The sequence below is a fragment of the Miscanthus floridulus genome, chromosome 8, assembly GCF_019320115.1.
Source record: "Miscanthus floridulus cultivar M001 chromosome 8, ASM1932011v1, whole genome shotgun sequence".
In the NCBI taxonomy this organism is placed as follows: domain Eukaryota; kingdom Viridiplantae; phylum Streptophyta; class Magnoliopsida; order Poales; family Poaceae; genus Miscanthus; species Miscanthus floridulus.
Window position 1 is genome coordinate 115,936,824 of NC_089587.1, and position 24,573 is coordinate 115,961,396.

The following is a 24,573-nucleotide window of genomic DNA, read 5'->3' on the forward strand; positions in this document are numbered from 1 at the left end:
CACATATCCACTTGTGGCATAAAGCTCATCAACATTAGAGATCCGGTTGGCATCACAATAGCCTTCCAGCACCTTCGGATGTCCGGTATAACGAATACCATAGCTCATAGTGCCCTTTAGATAGCGCATCACTCTCTCAAGAGCACGCCAGTGATCATCTCCCGGGTTTGACACAAACCGGCTCAGCTTGCACATAGCAAATGAGATGTTAGGCTTTGTTGCACTAGCAAGATACATGAGTGAACCAATGATATGGGAATATCTCAATTGATCCTTTGCTATTCTCTGATTTTTCCTCAATAGCACACTCGGGTCATAAGGTGTAGGAGCAGGTTCACAGTCACTAAACCCAAAGCGACTCAGCACATTTTCCATATAGTGGGATTGTAACAGAGTTACCCCACCATCACCTTCTCTCAGAAGCTTGATATTAAGAATAACATCATCCTCTCCCAAATCTTTCATTTCAAAATTATTAGATAAAAATTCCTTCACCTCCTCAATCACTTTGAGGCTGGATTCAAAGATCAGTATGTCATCAACATATAAGCACAAAATAACTCCTTCACCCCCACCATACCGATAGTCAACACATTTGTCAGCTTCATTCACAACAAAACCAGTAGATGTTAGAGTTCTATCGAACTTCTCATGCCACTGCTTAGGAGCTTGTTTTAGGCCATATAATGACTTCAATAATTTACACACCTTGCCTTCATGACCACTTGCTACAAACCTATCCGGTTGATCCATATAGATCTCCTCCTCTAACTCTCCATTTAGAAAAGATGTCTTAACGTCCATTTGATGAATGATAAGACCATAGGAGGCTGCCAGGAAAAGTAAAACTTGAATTGTAGTTAATCGGGCAACCGGTGAATAAGTATCAAAGAAATCCTCACCTTCCTTTTGAGTATAACCCTTGGCCACAAGTCTTGCCTTGTATCTCTCGATAGTACCATCAGGCCTAAGCTTTTTCCTGAACACCCATTTGCATCCTATAGGCTTGCACCTATAGGGACGATCAACTATTTCCCAAGTTCCATTAGACATAATAGAATCCATCTCACTCCATACTACTTCCTTCCATAAGTCAGCGTCAGGAGAGGAATATGCCTCTTCAATGGTCGTTGTTGTGTCATCCACAAGGTACACGATATAGTCATCACCAAAAGACTTTGCAGTCCTTTGTCTCTTACTTTTTCTAGTGACTATAGTGTCATCCTCCTTAGGATTTTGCATATAGGGTTCCTCAATTTGTTCTATCGAAGTAAAATTTTCATGCTCATGGGAAATTATAAATTCATGACCAGTCGTGCTAGGTGCATTTTTCATGGAAAATTCATTCTCAAAAAATGTAGCGTCTCTAGATTCCATAATTGTATCAACAGCCATCTCAGGAACACTAGAATTTATAATTAAAAATCTATAACCCACGTTGTGAATAGCATAACAAAAAAAACACAATCAACAGTCTTTGATCCAAGCTTTCGCTTTTTGTTTATTGGCATATTCACCTTTGCCAAATAACCCCAAGTTCGCAGATAAGAGAGATTTAATCTCTTCTTCTCTGATTCCTTGAATGATATAATTTATTTGTTCTTTGTGGGCACCGTATTCAGGACATGACACACTGTCAATATAGCCTCACCCCACCATTCCTTAGATAGTCCCGCAGTCTCTAACATGGGATTAACCAAATCAGTTAGAGTATGGTTCTTTCTCTCTGTAATCCCATTGGACTGTGATGAGTATGGTGGCGTCCTCTCATGAATAATTCCATGCACCGCGTAAAACTCAGAAAATTCATTTGAGAAATATTTTCCCCCACGATCGGACCGTAAACGTTTGATTTTCTTCTCAAGTTGATTTTCTACCTCAGCTTTATAGACTTTAAAATAATGCAACGCTTCGTCTTTAGATTTTAATAAATACACGTAGCAAAATCTAGTACAATCATCTATAATGTCATGAAGTATTATTTACCGTCTTTAGTCAATTTGTCATTCATTTCGCATAAATCAGAATGAACGAAAGTTCCTCGCCTCAGCAACCTTGTGAGACTTGTGCGGTTGCTTCGATTGTACACACACCTGGCACTTAGAATCCTTGACTAAGTTAAATTTTGGGATTAAATTCAAATTTGCAAGCCGCATGAGACAGCCAAAATTAATATGACAAAGTCGTGAATGCCATATTTCGACTCATCTGAAACATTAATATTGTTCACTACTTTATTACACACATCATCAAGCAAAGATAAGCGGAACAAGCCTCCACAATCATAATCTTTTTCCAACAAATGTTCCATGTCTCGACACAACACACTTATTGGACTCAAGCATAATTTTAAAGCCATCGCGACACATTTGAGAACCGCTAACAAGATTCTTCTTGATGGAGGGGACATGATGCATGTTCTTTAATAGCACCGTCTTTCCCGAAGTAAACTTTGGAACGACTGTACCAGCACCAAGAACATACGCATGCGAACCGTTTCCCATCAGCAAGGCTCCAGTCCTACCGGCCTGATAGGAAGTAAACAAAGAAACATCAGCATACACATAAATATTAGCAGCGCTATCCATCCACCACTCAGGTGAAAGACAAACTGAAGGAACAAAAGGTAAAGAATTACCATACCCAGATGTTCCTCCTCTAGTCTCGCTAATCACCACGTTTGCTGATTTCTTTTCTTGCTTATATTTGCGGTCTGGGCACGCACTTGCCCAATGCTCATCACTCCCGCAAACAAAGCAACATCCACCTTTCTTGTTGTTTTTCTTCTTAAACTAAGCAGTTTGCTTAGGCTTTGTATTACTGTTCTCTTGCATGTTTTTCTTTTTATTACGGGATGCAAATGAGTTTTTCTTTTGCACCATATTGGCAGCGGAAGACTCAACTCCTTTTCCACGGTTGTCTTTTGCTCTCGCCCTCTCCTCAACATCAAGAGATCTAATAAGTTCAGCCACGCTAAACTCTTGTATCTTGTGTTTTAGAGAAGTAGCAAAATCCCTCTAAGAAAGTGGCAGCTTAGCGATTATACCGCCGGCCACAAACTTGTCGGGTAACAGACATGGAAAATGTTCTAGTTCCTTTGCTAGCGCATGTATCTCATGAGCCTGTTCCACTGCAGAACGGTTTTTAACCATTTTATAGTCATACAGTTGCTCCATAAGGTACAACTCACTACCAGCATCAGAAACTCCAAACTTTGCCTTAAGAGCATCACATAACTCTTTGCCTGATGTGCAAGATATGTAGTTTTTCTCATACTTACTATGAAGTACACTAATCACGGTGCCGCAAAACAGGTTATCGGCAGCCAAGAACTTTTGCTCCTCCTTAGGAGTAAATTGTTTAGGCTTCCCATGTGCGGCGTGATAGCAGTTCATAGCAGTCAACCACAATACCATCTTGGCACGCCATATCATGAAATTCTTGCCATCAAAATTATTTGGCTTCAAAGCAGCAGCAAAACCACTAACAGAAAATTACCTAACATTAGGTTTTTGGATTGTTAGATAATTAGGCATTTTCATGGTCAATTTAATCCAGAAATAAAACATCAGCAGGTTCGTGATGACATATATGTGCATGTGTATATCTCTAACAAACGCTATAACATGCAAATATGATATACTGATCGATACAGTAAGTACGCAAAGTACTGTAATCACAGAGATAAGAGTGTACCCAGTGGAGGTTCCCATGCCAAGGGTATCGGAGGCTCCATTCGCACCAGACATAGTGCATTGCTCGAACCACAATTGATGCAGGAAGATGTTCGCAGTGCAGTCCCACGAACAGTGATTAGGAAGAAGACGGGTTCTGCGAGCGATCACCAGGAAGAAGACGTCGGACGAGCAGTCGTGGAATCGCTCCCCAAAAACCAAATCACCGCACACCCCGTGCAAGGTTCGTAGGCGGACGAGGGTTCCGGAGACACCTGCTCTCCCGTCACTCCGTGCACGCAGAGGTACGGGACGGGGAAAGCCAAAGGGCAGCTGAGATCTGGCGAAGGAAGGGGGAGAAGACTGACGAAGGACTTTCTGTTTTATGCCCAGTGGAGGGAGGGAAAGAGCCAGTGGAGGAATTCAGGAGTCGGAGACACGGAGAGACGGTAATTGGCGCAATCAAATTGCCTCCACCATCAAGGAGAGAAATTCCCATAATTATGTGGACTAAGTGGCAAAACCTGGCTACGCCCGCCCGCTCGCTCGCCTGCCTGCCTGCCTCAGGCCTCACGGCTCACGGCCACGGCCACGGCTTCTCAATTAAGATGGATAATTTCCAATCAAATAAGCTAAGTAAACGTTCAGTCAAAATCACATAGAGTATTAAACCATACAACGCTTAATGTTACGTACCATAGAGTTTTATTTGATTTATTAAATATTATACGGGTCAAGCCCATAATATATCTAACAGATTGGACTCTTCCCTATCACCTGGTTGTCCAAGTAAGCCCAAGTAGATTGCATGTAATTTATTGGTGCCCCTTATATTGATAAAAGCAATAAAAGGTTAGATGTTTGGAAAAGAAATTGTATGTCCATAGCTGGAAGGTCGACATTGATTGGGGCGAGTCTTAATAATTCTTCTATATACCATATGTCCATTTATCTGTTACCTAAAACCACGGTGAGCAATTTAGACAAGATCAGGAGATCCTTTTTCTGGCAAGGAGGGGGAACAAAGAAGAAATATCATCTGCTTAAATGGGAAAAAGTTTGTAGGAGTAAGAAGAAAGGAGGATTAGGTATCAAAAATTTGAGAAAAAATGAACATTAGCTTATTGTGTAAATGGTGGTGGAGATTGGAAAGAGAGAAAGGCTTATGGCAAGACATTGTCAGATACAAATATTTAAGAAATAACTCCATTCACTCTGTGTCCCACAAATTGACTGACTCACCGGTTTGGTATGACTTACTCAAAGTCAAGGATTACTACTTGTTTGGAAGAAGCATATGTACAAAGATGGGTGTCATACTAGATTTTGGAAATACGCTTGGGTATATCAGGAACCTTTATACTTAGTGGCACCGGTTCTTTTTTAGCTTTGTGAATGTAAAGATATAACAGTTAAGAATGCTAGGAGTGATGTTATACCAATAACTTTTAAAAGATGGTTACCAGCAGACTTAAGAGCCAGCTGGGAACAAATTTGGAGGGATGTGCTAAACTTTCCTCTTGAAAGTACTCCTGATAAGGATAGTGTGGTCTCTGGAAAAGAACAACATTTTTTCTGTCAAATCTACTTACAATGCTCTGACAAGAAATGATGCTGGTAGATATCATAGAATGATTTGGAAGGGCAAGATTCCTACAAAGATCAAAAATTTTATGTGGTTAATGAGTAATGATGCAATACTTACCAAAGATAATCTTCTTAAAAGAAAATGGAAGGGAGACCCTACTTGTTACTTCTGTGATATGCATGAAAGTATTTCGCATCTATTTTTTCAGTGCCATGTGACCAAGACCATATGGGCTGTAGTGGCTAAATGCTTTGGAGCTGATACTATTCCCAGAAATTTAGATCAATGTCGGCGGTGGGTTGAGAAATGGTTACCCTTTGGAAAAAACTATCATGCATTTGGTATATCGGCTATCTGTTGGGCCATATGGAAGGCGAGAAATAGAGCTTGTTTTGACAAAGTTGTGATCAAAAGTCCCCTAGATATTTTCTGTCATATTTGTGCACTGATGAAATATCGGGCAGGCTTGTACGCCGAATCAGACAAGGAACAGCTCGTCGAGGGAATCAATACGATGCCGAGGGTGGCGAAAGGGATCCTGAAGCGTCAGAGGGAGGAGGCGGAAGCAGCAGGGCAACTTCAAGATGGGGAGGATGATCAAGACAATGCATCAGGTTGAATGGTCTGCCAACAGCAAGTCGTCGCGCCCGTGGTTGTGAAGCAGAGTACCTTGGTGGTCAGAGGATGCAGCAACATGTTACTGTTATCGTTTCTATAGCTGGCATGTTTTGCCCGTAGTCTGTAATGCTAGCGTTACATTTTGTCTGAACTTTTCCTTAGGCACCGTTTGGATGCCGAAAATTTTGGCAAAACGATACTGTAGCATTTTCGTTGTTATTTGACAATTAGTGTCCAATCATAGTCTAATTAGGTTTAAAAGATTCGTTTCGTGGATTTCGTCTAAACTGTGTAATTAGTTTTATTTTTTATTTATATTTAATGCTTCATGCATGCGTCCAAAGATTCGATGTGACGAAAAATCTTGAAAAAATTGGTGTTTTGGAAGGGAACTAAACAGGCCCTTAGGGTCTGTGAGCAGATGTCCTGACTCTGAGCCAGAGTTTCAGGCATCCTGGGTGCTCAGTTTAAAGAGCGGTCTTTAAACTCCTTTGTTGCTGTCTGTTCTCTTCCAAACTCTGTATTTCCGTTATGAAAGTAATGGGAATGGGAAGATTTCTCGGCCGGAAAAAAAAAACAACCTAGCAGGCAGCACAAGGCAAACCGAAGCCTTCACTCGACAGTCAGTCATCCAAGAATCTTCTTGCACGCCCACATGTTTTTTTGTATATTGTATAGATGACGTCGGTCCGTATGTTTAGTTCTACTACTACTACTTTTTTTTTCTGAGCAAAGTTTAGTGCTACTACTACTAAATATAAATAAAATCTTGTGTGGGCCAGTCACCGCAAAGACGATGCAAAGGCCCAATTTGCCAGACTGGCCACCGCGTTCGTTGCGACCTTGCGTCTAATGGGCTGCATTCTGCCGTTGGCCCGGTGCGGTGACCGGGCCTGCTTGTCGGCCTTTTACATCATGATGAAAGACTCCAAGATAAATTCTTCCAACCAAAACAAAAGGATTTACTTCAAGGTAAATCTGTCCGTATGATCGAATTCCATGTTTCCACGACAAACGGTAGCACTACACAAGTTTGATTGACAGGATCCTTTTTGTGGCCAAAGCGAGCACTTTCGCTAACACGGGAATACTGATGCTACCCAGAGCAACATCAGAACCAAATGACATTTTTCTCGCCAAGGCAAAAGGATCTATCCATGGCACTCAACACAATAGACCAAGATTACCAGAACATGCATGTGTCAAACTCGGAGCTCCCCCCTGGACTGCAAGTCTGCAACCTGCCCAGTTCAGAGTTCACCCCTGAATGTACAAAATGCCATCAGTCCAGCTCCAGCATCACCTGCACGGGATCATTTCTTCTCTGACTCCAGTGAGTCCGAGCTACTGCGACCGCGAGAAAGAGGTGTGCAGCCCCTGCTGGATCAGACCGAAGGGAAAAACTTGTTGAGGTTGAAGGGCAGCGAGTAGAACTCCTCGCTGCGGCTGTCCGTCTTGAAGCTCCGGAACTTGTCCCACCAGTGGTAGCCCCTGTCCCTCCTCACGCCGCTGTCGCGCACCTGGATCGTGTTGTCCAGGAAGAAGGCCACCAGCACCGCCACGAACGGCTTCGACGAGAAGGGCACGTTGATCATGTCGTTGAACTGCCGGGGGCATCCAAAAGTCAATGGTGAGTGAAAAACCGTTACGGGTGTCAGCTGCAATATGGAGAGGAATGACATGCAGAGCTAGCTCCAATTCACGTACCCATCGGGCGCCGGTGTGCACCGGGCCGTAGCCCGCCACGGACGTGTACTCGTTGAAATATTGGGGGACTGACAGGCCCATGAACAAGGAGAACCCCATGATGAACTTGGTCCTGAAGCTGTTCAGGTTGCAGAACTGAAGGAAGCTCAGACCACAAGCACCTGCAGGCCCAAGAAATCCATACATTGGAGACTCAGGTGACCAGAGGACTCCGTCCGCTGAAAGATGAGATATCAGGAGGACGTACCAATGTATGCAAAGAAAATGCAATACAGGGCAGCGAATATGGGCAGTGGGATTGAAGCAAAGATCGCCCCGAATTTCCCTGGTTTAGCAAAATGGATACGGTTAGGCTAAAAATTGCAGATCCCATAAAATTAAAAAGGCATGATCAACATTATCCAAATCATGTTAAACACTAAACCAAACCTATAACTAGTGTTGACAGTCAAATTACAAATTTACAGCCAGTCAGCCATGATACTCAAATTCAGGAACAGAGAAGGTACTGTGAGGAGCGTCAGTCTGTGCCTTACTAGTGGTTCCTTTTTTGTTCAACATTGAAAATATACCCAAAGTCAGAATACATTACCAAGGATAGAGAAGAAAATCATGAAGCCTGCAGATATCTGGACTACTCTCCGGCTGCCAACATGTGTCAAAGCAAGTAAACCGGCATTTTCACTGCAAATATCAAAACATATGATTAGAGATAAGCAGTACCCCAAGCAATCAGTCCTGGTTTCGCTAGATTGCTACATTACACTTACACTGACACTGCAGTTCCATTAGCTGTCCCAAAAAAATGCACCCAGTAAAGTACCGATACCCTGCAGAATTTCAAACAATGAGACCAGGTTATGGCCATGAAAAAAAGTAACAAAATGATGTTTCTGGTTGACGAAAATCAAGTCAGTTACCTGCCAACCAATGCCACGACCAAGAACTGAAGGAGGTATCATGGTCGCGCTTGCATATCTTGACACAGCAATGAAGGTCCCAGATGACTGAAAGGGTAGCACACTGCTTATTAGAACACTAGTAATCATGACACACTTATTTTTTCAATTTTGGGTAAAGCTACATAGGCAAACCTCTACAAGAGCAACAAATGCGGCCACCATCATTGCAAATGATTCACCAGCATCAAATGTTGGGGCCCCCCATTGGAAAGGGTATGGGACCCTAATCCTACAAAAATAATTATTGTTGGTACAGTCAGAATGGAGGTACAAAAAAATGTTAGACAGCCAGAACCAAGAACTGAAGGGGGCACCTCTATTCTGTAAGAAATTTTTACAAAACAATGCAGTTGTGACGAACTCCTTACCAGGGAGCTCCACCAATAAGTCCAGAGCGGTCAACACGGCAATGGACTTGTGTCTTTGTTCGAGCATTCTTGTATGCACCGCTAACCGTGAGAATGTATGCATACAGCCATACAATTGCAATTGTGAAAATCACAGAAAACTGGTTGAACACAGGTTTTGCGGCATGGACAGCATGAGGTAAATACTGCACACAAGACAAATACATTAGTACATGAGTTCATCTGTAATGTGTATGAGGTGCATGGAGAGCTATAACAATGGACTCTATACCTGAGAAAATATGAGCATTAGAATGATTTCTGGAAGCCCAATTTCTACACACTTAGCAACCTGAAGCCAAATGGATCTTAGAGTCAGTGAGAACAGGAACAATTAAAAAGAAACAATGTGACAACCACATCAGAATACCGAATTAGTAGCATGATAACGCTTACCCCTGGAAAACCAAGCTCATATAGCCCAAATCCAGCTAGCGAGACCAGAGGTACAGCAGACAATGGGCTTAGCAATCTGTGAAAGAGGTGAGAACTCTGTAAATGCACAAACTGAAATTCTACAAAAGTACCATGTTTAAGCAGAAGGTGAAAGTTAGAGCCAAGATCCCTACTTAACGACATTGCGCCAAAGGCCACTAAAACCAAGTATGATCTGAATTGTCGATGCAATGATGAGAGCGCCTTGTGTTCCTCGCATGGTCCGCAAGAATTTCTGCACAAGAGTGCACAACGCCTTGTGAACTGTACTGTACCAAGAACTCAAACAGAGCCACAAGAGGCTGTGACAATGGAGATACGTTACCCAGGAACTCGAACTACCTCATGAGGGTCTGCTTCATTGCTATAACGGCCAGCCATGATGATGGAGATGGTGGGTGCGACGATGGTGTAGGATCCACCCATCACTGCAGGGAGGCGAGTCCCAAAGAATGACTGGCACAGGGTGTTGATGCCAGCAACAAACAGCAGCGTCTGAATCACCCGGGCCTTCTCCTCCTAGCAGCAGTCAGAAAGGAGGCACGTACAGCAATAGATAGTTTGAGCCTTTTTTACATCACAATTCACAAACTAGCTGGCTGCCAAATCTTGGAATTCAGAACATGGAGAGGTGATTGGTTTACTCACGTTTCCTCCTCCCATCTGGGGAACAAGAGCACTTGGTATGATGACAGACGTGCCCAGCATCACAATGTAGTGCTGGAATCCAAGGATGACGGCCTCAGCTGCATGTTTCAGATTATATAGGTCAGGTGACAGGCACCAAGTCAAAATCAGGACCACTACCGGTATCAACAACATCAATATCAGTAGTACACAGAACAGTTGCAGTCCAACATTGAAATCGAAAGGTCCCGGTCCTAGTCCCAGTCCCAGTCCCAGTCCCAGGTGAGTGAGCGAGTGAGTGAGAAAGAGACGTACGCCAGGGCGGTGGGCTTGCGATGCAGTAGGACACGCTGTGCAGCTGGTCCTTCACCTGGTGCGGCTGCAGCTCCTCCTGCTTCGGCGGCGGCGCCGCCCCTCCTCCGGCCATCCTCCTCCTCCTCTTCGCCTTCCCTTTCCCTTCTCTTCTCCGAAGAAACCAAGCCTTCCCACTCCACACTGTCCACTCCGCAGCGACTCTACTCAAAAGCAGAGCAAGAAACCGCAAAGCAGGCAGAGGCGGCCGAGAAGAAGCCTTCCAGGAGCAGCAGCGCAGTGGGTGAGGCCGGAGAGCAAGACGACCGGCGGTTCTTTGCGTGCGAAGGAGGCCAAGAACAAGGCACCTGAACAGGAAAGCAACAACCACTACAATTCGGCAGAAAGGAATGCCCGGGGGCTGCTTCCTCCTAGTTTAGTTCGTGCTCTCTTTTCCTCACTGGAAGCAGGAGGAGCGCCAAGGAATCTGCAGTCCTACACGGAAAGGAGCGTCGGCGGCCACTCTGTCGCCATGGCTGTCATCCTCTTTTACTACCGCTGCTTTGTGCTTTCCAGCAGCAATGGGATTGGAGTTGGCTTTTCCGTTGCCATTTGCCAACTACCCCACCGGAACGGAGGGAGGAAAACGCGCTCCGCGCTTCCCAAGGCCAACAAAATCTTTTGCACCCACCGGAAAGGCAACGGCAGAGGCCAGCCAGAGGGAAAAAGAGAATGCGATGTGAACTTGTGAAGAGACGGTGGACGTGCCACCCCCCCCTCTCTGACTCTCTCTCTCTTCACACACACAGGGAGGGAGGGGAACTTTTCCTGCTGTGCTGTGCACAGCTTTTCTGCTTTGGTTGGCGCTCTGCCTGCTTTTGTGTCTGCGTTGCAGTTTTCAGATGGACGAGAGGGACGGTGTGGAGTGTGTGAACTTGTGCCATCCATCGCTTGGCTCGTGCTGCAGCTGGGCAGGGGCAGGCCGCAGCGGCAGCGGGCGCATGTGACGCGCCGTGGCCATGGATGGGCAGTGGGCACAGCCAAAAATGGGCGTGCGTGCGAGGTCGTGCCGCTGCTTGTACCTCCGCTCCTGCCCTCCCAGAACAACCGTTGCCTGCACAGCTGCACTGGGCGGCGCGTCTGGTTTGCCTGCGATGATTACTATACGTACTGTACAGGTTATGTTAGACTATTGTAATTATAGTATGTATAATTATAATAGTCAGCCCTTGATTTTAGGCATGTACGCCTATGCGGTTGGCTTAGAGCCACCCCGGCCTCCATATGTATACACGCACATTGCTATGAAATAAATTGATTCATTACCACAATTACACTTTTATGGTATCGGAGCAATTATTGTCGGTGGTAAAGCGATGAATAGAAATTAAATTCTTAATAATGTTGGGAGACACCAGCACATTATTGAGAACTAAATTGCGATGCGGTAAAGAAAAAGTATGTGATCTAGTGGCTATGACAGGAAGCAAGACACCGTTTCCCACAATGATAGATGAAGGAGTGAATGAAGTGGGCGAGGAAATGGTGGAGAGTTTACCAGCGTCCGAGGTCATGTGCGAACCTGCACCGGAGTCGGCGTACCACTCGGAAGTAGCGTTCAGCGGGTTGAGCGTCATGGTGTTGAAGGAGTGTGCAAGGGCGTCCTGATGCCATGCACCACCGTGAGTGGGGTTCCAGGGCGCCGCTTGGTACGCCGGTGCGGGCGCTTGGAAACCTGGGGGTGCAGCTCCCCCGTAGTACGTGCCGTACGGAGGGGATGGAGCGCCGTAGAAGCCGCCATAGGCGCTGGGTGCACCGCCGAAGCCGCTGTACTGTGGAACGGCGCTGAACGCTGGCGGCGGTGGTGGGCGCCCGGACTGGTCATATGGCCACAGCCGTACAGTGCCAGCCCATGGGTGCGCGAAGGACGGATGCATGCCGGGGGGTGCACCTCCCTGTCCAGCCAGAGGGGTGCCACCAGGGAGCACCGATTGGCCCTGCTGCTGGCCGTTGCGTCCACCGCGGCCGTGACGACGACCGGTGCGTTGGCCGTTTGGCGCCGGGGGCGTGCTGGAGGAGGCGCCCCCGGACGTGGAGGTGCTGGAGCCCCGGGAGCTGTAGGCCGCGGCGTTGCAGCGACGAGTGCGGATGGCGGGGACGGAGGACGTGCGTCGATTTCCAGCTCCTCCAACAGTAGGTGCGTTCGTGCCTCCGCGAACGTGGGGAACGGCCTGTGCATCTTGAGGATGGACACCATGTGGTGCAACTTGCCGCCGAGGCCGCGAAGGAGCGTGAGCAGCATCTGCCGATCGCCGATGGGATCGCCGAACTCGGCAAGGGAAGCCGCCATCGACTCGAGCTGGCGGCAGTAGTCGGTGATGCTCAGGGACTCTTGGCGGAAGTTGCGGAATTTTGTCTCGAGCAGAAGCGCCCGGGACTCCTTTTGGCCGAGGAACTCGTCCTCGAGATAGCACCACGCCCCACGAGTGGGGCCCTGCCGCATCATTAGAGATTGCTGCAGGTCGCTGGAGACGGTGCTGTAGATCCAAGTCAGGATGCAGCAATCGGCTTGAACCCATGCCGGGCGCGACGGGAAAGCTTCGTCCTCAAGGACGTGACGAGTCAGGGCATATTTGCCGAGGACGGTGAGGAACATGCCGCGCCACTTGGTGTAGGTGTTCGTCGCCTGATTGAGGATGACAGGGATGAGCGCCTTCACGTTGACGACGGCAGTGGCTTGCGCCCAGAGGGCCTCATGGGCGCACTCATACTCGTCCAGAGTGGCAGCACGGAGGCGGGCTTCCTCGGCGCGGCATGCGTCTTCGGCACGGCGGGCTTCGGCCTCAGCCGCGAGGCGCTGGTCCTCCGCGGCCTTGGCGGCGGCTGCAGCGTCGTCGTCGTCCACCATCGGGAGGGAAACGTGACGGTTGGGCGTTCGCGAGTCGCGACCAGACCAGCGGACGAAATCACGATGAGGCCAGCGATCGGAAGCACACGCTGGATTGGAAGCAAATTGGGTCACGTCAAAACGTGAGGTTCTAGCGAGAGATCAGCGGCAGGAGAAAAAAAAGAAAAAGAACGTGATCGCCAAGTTTGATCCCTTTGGCCTTTCTGTGAAGGATTTGCAAACCAGGAACATGATCGCTAGGTGCAATAGCTCCGGTGACTTCTACCCGTTCTATGCACCCTCCACCACCACCTCTGCGTTCCTCGCTGCACCCACCTCCCTTTGGCATCACCATCTCGGTCATCTTGGGCGTGAAGCTTTGTCCAAACTTATTACGTCCAGTGTCATTTCCTGTAATAAAAATGATGTCAACCACATATGTCGTGCGTGCCAACTTGGTCGTCATGCACGTTTGCCGTTCAGTTCATCTACCTCGCGAACTTCTCATAATTTTGATTTAATACACTGTGATTTATGGACCTCCCCAATTGTTAGTGTGTCGGGCTATAAATATTATTTGGTAATTCTTGATGATTGCTCCCACTACATTTTGGCGTTTCCGCTCTGCCTAAAATCCGAGACTTTTTCCACCCTTGCCATTTTTTTCACTTTTATTCGCACCCAATTCGGCACCACTATCAAGAGCGTCCAGTGCGACAATGGCCGTGAATTTGATAATTCCCAGGCTCGCATGTTCTTTCTCTCCCACGGTGTTGCCTTACGCATGTCGTGCCCCTACACTTCTCAGCAAAATGGGAAAGCAGAATGTTCTCTTCGCACCATAAATGACATCCTGCGTTCTCTTTTGTTTCAGGCAAGTCTCCCTCCGGCTTATTGGGTTGAAGCCCTTCACACTGCGACATATCTTGTGAATCAGCTCCCCACTAAAACCCTTGACTTCTCCACACCATATAGTGCCCTCTTTTCCTCCCAACCCTCCTATGATCATCTTAAAGTTTTTGGGTGTGCCTGTTATCCTAACATGTCCTCCACAGCACCTCACAAACTTGCCCCTCGCTCGTCCTTATGCGTTTTCTCGGCTATTCCTCGAAACACAAAGGCTATCGGTGTCTCGAGCTCGAGTCGAACCGCATTCATATTTCTAGACATGTCGTTTTTGACGAGTCCTTCTTTCCTTTCGCCGACATGTCTACCACTCCCATGGCATCCTCCGCCTTGGATTTTCTCCTTGATGAACATGATCTAACCGCTCCTATTCCAGGAGCAAGACTTGTGCATGCAGGTACACCTCACGTCGTGCATGGGCGTGTAGAGGCACCCACGCCTCCTCCTGTGCAGATGAGCACTAGATTGGGGGACGCCTAGTCCCTCACCCGGGACCTCCGCCACGTCGACCGGCGCTGCTGCCCCTGTGCACCCTGCAGAGGCTACTGCTAGCAGCGCCCCCGCCGCCTCGCCGACCGCATCACCGGGTGCTGCTGCCCCTGTGCATCCTGCACAGGCTGTTGCCAGTAGCACCGTGGCCACCGGTCGCACGGCCGACGCTCGCCCGGTCTCCATCACCCCTGTCGCCAATGTGCATCCCATGCGCACTCGCGGCAAAGACGGCATTGGACAGCCCGTGGATCGCCTCAACCTCCACGCTATGCCTATGTCGCCACTGCCTCGCTCCGTTCGTGATGCATTGTCAGACCCCAATTGGCGCTCCGCTATGCAAGCTGAGTATGATGCTTTGATCGCCAATGACACCTGGAGTTTAGTACCACGGCCTCCTGGGGTCAATGTGGTAACTGGCAAGTGGATTTTTCGACACAAACTGCTCGCAGATGGGTCTCTTGATCGCTACAAGGCTCGCTGGGTCCTTCGAGGGTTTACCCAGCGCCCCGGTGTGGATTATGATGAGACTTTCAGTCTGGTTGTCAAGCCTGCGACAGTTCACGTTGTTCTCTCTTTGGCTCTCTCTCAGGACTAGCCCATTCATCAGCTAGATGTGAAGAATGCATTCTTACATGGCACCCTCACCGAGACAGTGTACTACGTACAGCCCTCTGGTTTTGTGGATTCCTCTCGTCCGGATCTTATTTGTCGGCTCAACAAATCTCTATATGGCTTGAAGCAGGCTCCTCGTGCTTGGCATCACAGGTTCGCCTCCCATCTTTTTTCCCTTGGATTTGTTGAAACCAAGTCAGATAGTTAACTGTTCATCTATCGCCGAGGGTCAGACACTGCCTATTTGCTGCTGTATGTGGATGATATTGTTCTCACTGCCTCCTCTGCCAAGTTTCTCAAGCATGTGGTTGGGGCTCTCTAGCGTGAGTTTGCTATGACGGACATGGGCCAGCTTCACCATTTTTTGGGTATTTCTATGACACGCTCTGTCAATGGTCTGTTTCTCTCTCAACGGCAGTACACTCAGGATATTTTGGAGTGCGCCAGGATGAGCGCATGCAAGCCGTGTAGCACACCTGTTGATCTCCACTCCAAATTATCTGTAGATGGACCTCCCGTTGATGACGCTACTCAATACCGTAGCCTGGCAGGTGCTATACAGTATTTGACTTTCACCCGTCTGGACATTGCATTTGCTGTTCAGCAGATTTGTCTCTATATGCATGATCCTCGAGAGCCCCACCTCGCGGCTCTCAAGCGCATCTTGCGCTACCTACAGGGCACTGTGTCCCTTGGACTAACTATGCGCAGGTCTTCCCCTATGGAGCTCGTTGTCTACACGGATGCGACTGGGCTGGATGTTCCGACACTCGCCGGTCGACCTCTGGCTACGCAGTGTTCCTCGGAGACAACCTGGTGTCGTGGTCCTCCAAGCGCCAGCACACGGTTTCCCGGTCCAGCGCCGAGGCCGAATACCGTGCTGTGGCAAATGGTGTTGCTGAAGCTACTTGGTTACGTCAGTTACTCATTGAGCTTCAGCACCCGCCTCGCCGTGCCACCCTGGTCTACTGTGACAACGTTAGTGCTGTATATCTCTCCAGCAATCCAGTGTAGCATCAGCGGACGAAGCATGTTGAGATCGATCTCCATTTTGTTCGAGAGAAGGTCGCCCTCGGTCACGTTCGGGTTCTTCATGTTCCTACAACATCACAGTACGCCGACGTCTTCACCAAGGGCCTACCCACCTCGCTGTTCCAGGAGTTTCGATCCAGCCTGACCGTTAGCGATGCTCCCGATTAGACTGCGGGGGAGTGTTAGACTATTGTAATTATAGTATGTACAATTATAATAGTCAACCCTTGATTTTAGGCATGTACGCCTGTGCGGTTGGCTTAGAGCCACCTCGGCCTCCATACGTATACACGCACATTGCTATGGAATAGATTGATTCATTCCCACAATTACACTTTCAGGTTACTCCCAGGAATGGTACAGGCCTGTTCGCTTCAATCAGCTTATCAGCTAGAATCAACAGTATTTTTCTCTCACAACAAAACAATTTCAGCCGGTTTTAATACCAGCCAAACATGCCCGGTGTGCTACATTTGGATGTTGGTACATGTATATGTACACGAGGTGAGTAAAGAAAGAAACTATAGTGGCCATCAACTATTATTATTGTTATGTTATGCTATGATCATGAGGTGGTTGATTACTTGGTTTATCGATTAGGTGCCGCATCGACCGTACTATCACAATTTTTTTGAGCCTTCATGTTTTCTCTCATAATACAAGTTAGGAGGACGAAAAGAGAGAGAAACTATACAAGCTCTTAAAAAGATCATAAACATCTTGCCAGTAGATTTGTAAATTCTAATAATCGTTGATAATAAAGGTTAATAACATTCATACCCATTGTGAAAATGTTTTAAGATAACTCTAGGCTCCCTTTGGAACACAAAGGATTCATGAAGAAATTTTGCAGGATTATAAACCTATATGAGTTTTTCCTATGTGGCCCTTTGGAATAAAGGATTGGTCATCCTGAAATCCTACAAAATTTCTATGGAACGGCTCAATCCATAGGAATTTTGGACGAAATATAACATAGGAATTTAGGAGGAAATCGAACATGATGTCCAACCTCTTGGAAACTTTCCTCTGCGTCTATTTCTCTCTTCTAATTCCTCCTGTGGTGTATCCAAATGCTCTATTAGAGAATTTGTTGTGTTTTTAATTCCTATGGGATTGCAAGTGATACGCAACTTCACTTCTATATTGTTCATATTCCTGTGTTCCAAAAAGGTCCTAAATTTAATTAACCACCTATGTCCATATAAAACATAACATAAAGGAACCCTCTAAATTGTACATAAATTGCTTATCTTCGTCATAATTGAAAATAATCTGAAGCAAACCCTAATTCGTATATTAATTGCCTATCTCCATCAATGTGAAAACAATACCCAAAAGTATCCCTATATATATTTCCCGATTAGCCATTATGGCATTGTTATTTGAGAGAGAATTGTGCAATGTGTTTAACAATGCACACCACACTATTCATGACTCAACATGCATATCAATCTACTTATCGAACACACGTACAACTTGTATTAAGGTTTCATCTAAACATATTCCAAAAATGGACGTGCGAGGTCGTGCCGGTGCCGCTGCGTGTACCTCCTCTCCTGGCCTCCCAAAAGAACAAACCGTTGCCTGCACTGCATGCCCTGGGACTGCGCGTTGCTTTCGGTGCGACGCTGCGTGAGATGCTTGCTATAGTAAGTACGGACCAGTCATATGACTCCCAGGAATGGTATATTGGTGTCATGGTACATCTGGCCGTTGTAGACGCGCCTGCATCCGACGTGGAGCTGCCACCGTGGACGCTGGACGCCGAGCCGCTGCACATTTCTCTCTCTCTCTCTCTGTCCGTGGTCTCTCCCCAATATCTCTCTGTGCAAGCGTCAAGCCGCCGCCGCCGCCTCCCCCAAGCTCAGTCGCCGCATTAGGCCGGAGGTCCAGCGTCTCCCACCGGCGCCGCATTGACTGGATTCAGGTCCGCCTGGGTTCCGCCCCGCCGCATCCAGTGCGGCACGGCGGCACCATGGCCGGTCGACGTTGACTGCAAGGGGAGGCAGCACCTGATTATGGTAAGTGTCCCCGAGCCCTATCCGTTTCATGAATGTAGTTTGTGCTACTTCAATCTAGTGTCGTAGTACTTGGACTTGATGTAAAGAATCGATTTTCACTGGATTGGTAGGGCATAGTTCTGAAAACTAGGTTTATTGTTGATTGTTTAGGGCCTGACGATCAAGAGTTCTCAGTGGAAGTACATCATGGGGATTTTTCTGTGGGCAAGGTAAAAATCGTGTTTATCTAGATGAGAAGGTAGATTGGTTTGACCATATCAAAGAGGAGTACTGGTGTTTTTCTGCAATTAAAGAGATGATCATGCTACTAGATTATGGACTTGGGGATGTGAAGGTTCACTGGTTGTTGCCTGAGCTGGATTTTATCTACTGGTTTGCGAATCATAGACTCAGATGGAGAAACAAACATCATGAAGCAAGTTGCGTATAAGGTTAAGAAATTTATGTTGTATTTTGATCAGTATGATTCACTTGCTGGCAATATGTGGGAAGACATTGTGGTCAATCCAATTGAGTCACTACCCAAGGTGTTGATCCCCAGAAAGGTGCCTGCTGGAATACATGTTGATGAGGGAACAACAAATACTGATAATGAGGGCAGTTCAGATGTGGACTTTGTTGACAGTGACTATGAACTTGATGATGGGGATGATGACATGTTTTATGACAATGTTGATGATGGAGTGGTTGATGAAGGTGCAGGCAAGGGCATGGTACTCAGCAAAGGGAAGAACAGAAATGCCCAATGGGGCAAAGGGAAGGAGGGAGCAGATAGGGAATGGGATGAGCTGACCTCTGATGAAGATGAGTTGGAGTTACCAGATTCTGATGAAGAGGGACATCCTGGCAAGAATTTGAAGACCTTCAGGCCAGAGGATATGCACAACCCAATTTTCAAGATAGGAATGAAGTTTGCATCAGTAGAAATGCTGAGAAGTGCTATTACAGAATACAGTATCAAATAAAAGAGTGGAGATAAAGATGCCAAAGAATGACCAGAGCAGAATCAAAGCCCATTGTGACACAGGTTGTCCATGGAACCTGTATGCTTCTTATGACTCAAGGCTCAAGTGTTTCTTGATCAAGTCTTATATTGGGGATCATCATTGTCAGAAAAAAAGGCAACTCAAGAAGTGTACTGCTGCATGGTTAGCAAAGAAGTACTTGGACAGGTTTAGGGCAGATGAGAAGATGAGCCTGACCAACTTTGGAAGAACTGTTCAGTTGGAGCTAAACTTGACTCCATCCAGGATGAAGTTATGCAGAGCAAGGAGACTAGCATGGAAGATTATTTATGGAGATGAAGTGCAACAATTCAATGACCTAAGGAACTATGGTCATGAACTGAGGAAGACAAATCCAGGCAGTACCTTCTTTCTGTACTGCCTTGATGGTTTCTTCAGTTCACTGTACATTTCTTTGGATGCAAGCAAGAGGGGTTTCCTCACTGGTTGCAGGCCTGTGATCTGTCTAGATGGCTGCCACATCAAGACTAAGTTTGGGGGCCAGCTGCTAACTGCTATAGGCATAGACCCTAATGACTATATCTTTCCTGTAGCCATGGCAGTTGTGGAGGTTGAGTCCCTAGCATCATGGAAGTGGTTCCTAGAGACACTAAAACAGGATCTTGGTATACAAAACACCATAGCTTGGACCATAATGACAGATAAACAAAAAGGTCTTATCACTGCTGTTCAACAAGTCTTTCCTGAGTCAGAACACAAGTTCTGTGTTAGACATCTGTACTCAAATTTCCAAGGCCACTTCAAAGGGAAGAACTTGAAGAATCAACTGTGGGCATGTGCACGAACAAGTACAGTTGTCAGGTGGAACCAGGAGATGGAGAAAATGAAAGTGCTCAACAAGGATGCCCATGCCTGGTTAGAGAAGATGCCACCAAACACATGGGTTAGGGCTTTCTTTAGTGAGTACCCTAAGTGTGATATCCTCCTGAACAACACTTGTGAAGTTTTCAACAAGTACATATTGGAAGCCAGAGAACTGCCTATCTTGACCATGCTGCAAAAGATCAAAGGCCAACTTATGACAAGGCACTACAACAAACAGAAAGAGGTGGCTGAGAAGTGGGGAGGCATGGTTATATGCCCGAAGATCAGGAAAAGTTAGCTAGGCATGCCAAGATGTCCAACACATGTTATGCATTACCAAGTGGCAGTGGAATTTTTGAGGTTCAAGACAGAGAGTGGCAGTATGTTGTTGACATTGCAGGTAGACATTGTGATTGCAGAAGGTGGGATTTGACAGGCATACCCTGTAGCCATGCAATTTCATGCCTTAGGCATGAAAGAATTCCAGAAGACTCAGTGCTGCCAGCCTGTTGCTCCATTGAAGCATTCAAAAATGCATAGTTGCAACATTCTTCCCTGTTCTGACAAGGCTTCTTGGAAAAATGTTAGAGGTCCAGAAGTGCAGCCACCTAAATATGAGAAGAAGGTAGGAAGGCCACCTAAGGAAAGAAGGAAAGCACCACATGAAGTTCATGGTAGAAATGGACGAAGGCTATCCAAACATGGAGTAATCATACACTGCAGTCACTGTGGTCAACCTGGGCACAACTCAGCAACATGTGTAGCAAAGAAGGCAGGAGAACCACATGTTAAGAAAGCCAAAAGGAGAACTATTGTGCATGAAGATCAGCAACCTAGGCATGATGAAGAATATGTCCAGGTATGTGCAAAGAAGGCACACCATTCCCTTCTATAGGTGAAAACTGCCTTTCTTGACTAGAACCTGTGTTTCAGGAGCTCCATACTGAAGAAGCTGAAACAGAAGCATTGCTGTCCTAAATGGAGAACCCTATGGTGTCACAACTATAGGATGAGGTACCATAACTCAGGAACAATCTTACAATTTTCATCTAATTTTTTGCCATACTACATAACTGATGGTTCTGTTATTAATCAGGCTTCACAGACTGTGAGACAAAATCCAATCTGTCAACCACTACCAGACTCTGCCTACATTGTTTCCAACCTCCCACCAGCAAGGCAAATTCCCCTTACAACAGCAACCAAAGCTGGCAGGGCATCAAGGAGCAAATCAGTCAACAAGAAGCCTGTGAACCCAAGTAAGAAAAAGACAGTGAAGGCCAAGAAAGGTCAATCTGGAGAGTAGGAAAGACCATGGAATGTGTGGCTGCCCTTTTGTACATCATAGCTAGTTGGCTTTTGTGGACCAAATACAGTTGCCTTTTGTGCAGCAACTGCACTTAACTTTTGTGCAGGCACTATAGTTGCCTTTTGTCCAGGTGGTATAGTTGGCTTTTGTGCAGTGATCATATAGGTATAGGTCATATGCAACTAGTATGATATAATGCAGTGTTGGTTGTGTAATGGAAGCACCTAAACTATGATGTAATGGATGCTATTTCAGTGATTATATGTCAAATGTTGGTGTCAAATGTTGCTGTTGCTGTCAAATGCTATTTTCAGTTCACATGCTGTCAATTCCATGTATTTCCGGTTCACATTGCTCTCAATTTCATGTAAACTGAGTTGCAAAACAGAGACATACATTCATTTCAATGGAGCTAGTTGGCCATGAAATAGGTCACTGCATTAACTGAAACTGAAACATTACAATTCCTATTTTTACATCACCAACATTTTGATCACACCAAGAACAACAAAGACCGCAAGAATAACAATGAAAACAACTCCAATTTCCCCTAAGACTACTAGCTTCTTCAGCTTTGCATCTAAACCACCAATGGTAGCCTTCAGTGCCTCAACATCATCATTGACACATGCCGACACATTGTTCGCGCCATCAACTGCTGCCTGCAAGCCTCCAACTTCATCAGACAGCTCAGGACAGGTTGCTCGGTCTCCACTCCGGTGATTGCAATCACTCCCCTTTTAATGAGCATTTTCTCATACTTGTCGGCAAACAGGTACCACGGGCAAGTACCTGGCACCTGCGAGAGGGATTTGGATACCACATTACATGACAGCTACAGGCAAACCCTACATCTACGAACTCAACTATGAACTTACATCTCTTTCATGAAGGGGGCATTCGAAGAAGATGAACCCGGGGACCTTAGATCCAGGCGTAGCGACTAGCTCTAAGATCTCCTCGCCGCACTTGGGGCATGGCACCAGCGGCAGACCAGTGCACGGCCCGCATTTGAGAGGAAGGAGCTTGTAATCCGACCGCCCCTGACGACCCGGAAAGGAAGACGAGCAACCAAGCGACATCGATGTATGCATGGGCGCTGGCGGAGGTGGGACACACCGGAGGCGGCGGCGGCTAGGTGACTCACCTTTGGGAGGAGGCGGCGGTGGCACCGCGCTGGAGTAGAAAGAGAAGAGACTTTTCCCTGTGTGCCATTATAAAAGATTGCAATTCCATGTGTGCCCCTGGAAAAATTCAGCGGTCTTCAGCGCCACTACTCTAACTTTTTCGTGTCATCCATGCCACTTCCGTTAGTTTGGGCTCTAACACCGTCAAACTGCAGGTGTGAAAAGACGAAAATACCCTTAAGTCTAAATATGTTATTAATTTTTTTAAGCATCTTAACGACTTCAAATAAAAAAACTCAAAACTAGAAAGTTGTAGATCTCGTCGAGATCTATAATTTTCATATAAAATTTATTTTCATTTAATTCCGCAAAAAAAATGATGATTTTTCTAAGATATATTAATCATATCAAATCATATTTTTTTACGGAATTAAATAAAAAATATATTTTATATGAAAATTATAGATCTCGACGAGATCTACAACTTTCTAGTTTTGAGTTTTTTTTATTTGAAGTCGTTAAGATGCTAAAAAATTTAATAACATATTTAGACTTAAGGGTATTTTCGTCTTTTAACACCTGCGGTTTGACGGTGTTAGAGCCCAAACTGACAGAAGTGGCATGGAGGACACGAAAAAGTTGGAGTAGTGGCGCTGAAGACCGCTGAATTTTTTCAGAGGCACACAGGGGATTGCGATCTTTTATAATAGCACACAGGGAAAAGTCTTGAAAGAGAATGGGGAGAGAGACGATGGCCAGAGATTGAGAGAGAGTGAGGACAGCGGTCGAGGGGTTATTGTGAAATCTATAGCGACTCGGCGTCCAGCGTCCACGGTTGAGAGGGCCTTGTTTGGTTTTGTAATTGAGTGACAACTCTAGGTGGACTAATTGTGTTTATGTGAGACACACAGGTGATTAGTCCACAGGTACATATGTGTGAGCAATATATGCCATGAAGGTGGAAATGGCTCAGAGATGTTGCAAAACTCACACATGTGATGATGAAGGAGCTCATTGCACATGAGACATGACATTGAGTCATGTGATCAAGGTGGAGAAGATCAAGACATGACTTGGCTTGATGGGCCATTTGCAAGCGTGAAGGGCAAGTTGGAGGCTTTGGAGCGATGGACCGCCTGGCGGTGAAGCTTGAGCAAGACTTGGCGCCGATAGACGAAGACAATGGTGAAAGCAAGTGAAGTCAAGATCGATGAACCAATATGATCATGTAATGATATGAAGTGGATCATATCATTGTTGATCGTGTTGGTGCATGTGTTGCATCGACATTGGTGGAGATGGAATGGAATACGCAAGGCAAAGGTATAACCTAGGGCATTTCATTTCACCGGTCATAGGTGTGTAGAGAAGTTGATGACCGGATTTAGGATAGATGGCCGTACTATCAAAAGGGGTAAACTTGTTTGCATATCGGTCATCTAGGGCCACTCGAGTGATCTAACTTTGCATCGTTGCTAGGATCGAGTGGCGTGGCAAGTTGAATGACTAACCCTTGAAAATGATTGTGAAAAATATGCTAACACACATGCACAAAGGTGATACACATTGTGTTTAGCACTTGAGAGCAAGGGTTCGAAACTTCACTGGCGGACAGTTTGACGGTGCCACAGGGGTTCACAGAGTGCACCAGACGCTGGTCATGTGGTGACCGGACTCTAACCCCACGTCCGGTCAGTAGCAGCTGTGAGCGCGTGGTCTTGATATCGTGACCGGACGCTGGCTCAAAGAGTGACCGGACGCTCAGGGCCTACGTCCGGTCAGTACTGACGTACGCTGACGTGGCAGTTGGAGAATAACCGGACTTAGGTGCTACGTCCGGTCGTACAGGAGCGGACGTGTCTAGTCACAAAACAGAGGTTCAGGGAGCTCTCTGGAAACGACAGGACTCTGGCTTGTCTGCGTCCAGTTGGGCATGACCTGACGCGTCCGGTCGCGACTGGAACCTTACTGGAACTGATCGAACGCTGGGGTCCTGTGTCCGGTCCTTCACTGTAGCGCGTCCGGTCACAACTTAAGTGCACTAAT

General features: G+C 46.5%; 1 protein-coding gene and 2 pseudogenes across 1 annotated transcript; 1 reads left to right on the forward strand and 2 right to left on the reverse strand.

Annotated features, from left to right (window-relative positions):
- Positions 1–6,864: 6,864 nt before the first annotated feature.
- LOC136477204 (nucleobase-ascorbate transporter 6-like) lies at positions 6,865–10,948 on the reverse strand (annotated as a pseudogene).
- A 259-nt stretch (positions 10,949–11,207) lies between these two features.
- Positions 11,208–13,217, reverse strand: LOC136469763 (uncharacterized). Its single transcript, XM_066467833.1, has 3 exons — positions 12,261–13,217; positions 11,892–12,186; positions 11,208–11,458 (listed from the first exon to the last, which is right to left on the reverse strand). Exons 1-3 carry the CDS (start codon positions 13,215–13,217, stop codon positions 11,208–11,210), a joined length of 1,503 nt encoding a protein of 500 aa, XP_066323930.1.
- A 4,859-nt stretch (positions 13,218–18,076) lies between these two features.
- On the forward strand, positions 18,077–21,608 carry LOC136477203 (protein FAR1-RELATED SEQUENCE 6-like; annotated as a pseudogene).
- The last annotated feature ends 2,965 nt before the right edge of the window (positions 21,609–24,573 follow it).

Excerpts from the sequence above, each read along its gene's own strand:
- LOC136469763 (XM_066467833.1), bottom strand. The coding sequence starts at position 13,217 with ATGGTGGACGACGACGACGCTGCAGCCGCCGCCAAGGCCGCGGAGGAC. Across the intron at positions 12,187-12,260 it reads CCCTCTGGCTGGACAGGGAG|TCCGGGCGCCCACCACCGCC; the intron begins GTGCACCCCCCG and ends CCATATGACCAG. Across the intron at positions 11,459-11,891 it reads GTACGCCGACTCCGGTGCAG|GCAAACCAGACGCGCCGCCC; the intron begins GTTCGCACATGA and ends TAATCATCGCAG.